This window comes from Lolium rigidum, unplaced genomic scaffold, assembly GCF_022539505.1.
Source record: "Lolium rigidum isolate FL_2022 unplaced genomic scaffold, APGP_CSIRO_Lrig_0.1 contig_58201_1, whole genome shotgun sequence".
NCBI lineage: Eukaryota > Viridiplantae > Streptophyta > Magnoliopsida > Poales > Poaceae > Lolium > Lolium rigidum.
The window spans coordinates 5,008-7,301 of record NW_025901039.1 but is presented as its reverse complement, the minus strand read 5'-3'; the positions used below and the strand labels follow the sequence as shown (position 1 = coordinate 7,301).

At 56.4% G+C, this 2,294-nt stretch overlaps 1 protein-coding gene across 1 annotated transcript; it reads right to left on the bottom strand.

Annotated features, from left to right (window-relative positions):
• Positions 1 to 732: 732 nt before the first annotated feature.
• LOC124681878 (beta-glucuronosyltransferase GlcAT14A-like) lies at positions 733 to 1,323 on the bottom strand. The gene has a single exon (XM_047216655.1). It carries the CDS (start codon positions 1,312 to 1,314, stop codon positions 733 to 735), a length of 582 nt encoding a protein of 193 aa, XP_047072611.1. The 5' UTR covers positions 1,315 to 1,323.
• Between the last annotated feature and the right edge of the window lie 971 nt (positions 1,324 to 2,294).

Sequence of the window (2,294 nt, the reverse complement as noted above, 5' to 3'; positions counted from 1 at the left end):
CCCGGGCACAACGGAGAGGAGGCAAATGGGCACGGGGGTCGACGGCGGCGCACTAAAGGGCCTCTCTCCCGGGCGGAGCTCCTCCGTGGGCGAATGCCATGCCGACGGCGGCCGAGCGCACTCACCGGCCGAAACGACGCGGGAGAAAATGTCGGAGTTACCCCGGTAGTGGAGATATTTCGACGGGTCAACATCACGCTGGACGGAAACAAATCCCACCCGCAGCGACTGACAGACGGGCCCGGACGATGGTGGGGCCCACAAGCAGAGTGAGGTGGGTAGACCACAGCTGTTGCATGTCTCTATCTAGCAGGAGAAACGCCCACGCGCGGGCAGAACCAACCGAAAGGCTCCACAGCACGCTCGACCGGATCTAGTTTCACCCGCAGCAACTGACGAGCGAGTCCGCACGCAGGTGGAGCCCAAAAACAGCCTGATGCGGGTAGAAGACTGCTGTTGCAGGGGTTTATCTAGCTGCCTGTGAACCAGAACGAACGGACGAGATTTGCCAACTGTGAAAATCAGACGGTCCAGAATCGAGAATCGCTGTGAGGAGGCCATGGGGTTGCAACAATTATACCTTTAGATGACGCGTGAAGAAAAATCTCACTCTGTTCAAAAGATGGACCCGATCGTAGTAGTCTGCGCTATACATTGCGTGAATTGTAACGCTGAATGAAATGCCAGCCAGAAGAAAGAATGGATGGCCAGTTGGCCACGCTACCTAGCTGCTCAGGCACGCCCATCGATTTCAGTTCTGTTCTTCTGAACATTCCGTTCTTCTACCACTATGCACTGCTTCGGCCGGAAGTTCTCTTCCGACAGGAGCGACGTCATGAGACTCCGCAGCCGCTCAGCGCCGGGGCCAGGCCGCACGAACGCGGCGTTCCCGACAGCCTTGCACGGATCCTCGCCTTCGGTCCGGTTGTAGCTCCCCGCAGGCCGCACCTCCCCGGCGCACCATCCGCCGGGCGCGAGCGAGCCGGGGCCGCGCGACAGGAGCTCGGCGTCGATCCTGTCGAGGACGGGGTCGTTCCGGCGGAACTTGCGCGCGAAGGGGGCGGCGCTGCCGAGCATGCCGTCCCAGTCGGCGTGGGTGAGCAGGTGCGGGTGCTGCATCGGCGGGTTGTCCCAGGCGATGTAGTGCAGGTCGTGGTTGACGGTGGTGTTCCGGAACTCGTCGGCGTTGCAGGCCACCGTGTGGAAGTAGCCCTCCGGGGAGGAGATGAAGTTGGCGTAGTACATGAGCACCGTCCGGGGCAGGTTGTCCCACCCCCAGATCAGGTACTCCACGAACGGCCGGGATAGCACCATCCACGCTGAACCTGAAACCAAAGCAGAGTACCGTTAATTATCAGAGAAGTATTTGTCTCTCGATCGTGAAGTGAACTTATGTTACACACACATCCAAATGACAAAACTTACACAGACACACATCCAAATGAAAAATACCTAAAGAAAGACAATGCATATATCGTCCGTACTATCGTCCGGGTCGTCACACACACAGCCACACATCATATGTATTGGGCCCACACTCACCATTTTCGAATTTATACTCACTAGTAAAATACACTTCCGTTGCCACAGCCAAACAAACCAAGAAATTGAGTCTTAAATTTGCATAAAATAAATTAATAAGTTGGGAAGGTGAAACACACCAACTTACTAAGAGTATCTCCACCGGCGGCCCCCAAATAGGCGCCGGCAGGGACGCCGGCACTGCCGTATGGGGGTGCCTGCTGAGCATCCTCTATTTGGGGCTAACGTTCGGGGCGAATGTTCCCCAGGCCGCGCCGAGAAATCATCATGAACAACGGCCCAGGGGATAACGTCCGGCGCCCAGGTGTTCGCCCTTCTCTTCACCTTGTCTCCATTGTCCTCGATGCCGTCCTGGTATGTACAGATTCCACAAAGGTCGCCAACCCAGAGGTGGTCGCCTACACGTCTCGCCGTTCAGCTCTTGCTCCCACTGTCACATTTGCCTTGTTGGTATCTCGGTGACCATGTTTTCCGCCCGTCGCATTCGTCAACACATGACGAAACACTAGTAGGAAAAGCCCCATCAGTGGCGCACCAAAAATGGATTCTGTGGCGCATGGGAGGTGCGCCACAGAAACGTCGCCACAAAAATAAGGTTTCTGTGGCGCACCTGCCCATGCGCCGCAGAATTGAGATCTACGTGGCGCACTTGTTCTTAGGTGCGCCACGGAAAAGCGTGCGCCACAGAATTGCTTCTTAGTGCGCCACAGAATTTGCTTGTATTATACACGATTTTGTGCTGCCTGCTATAC

Excerpts from the sequence above, each read along its gene's own strand:
- LOC124681878 (XM_047216655.1), bottom strand. The coding sequence starts at position 1,314 with ATGGTGCTATCCCGGCCGTTCGTGGAGTACCTGATCTGGGGGTGGGAC.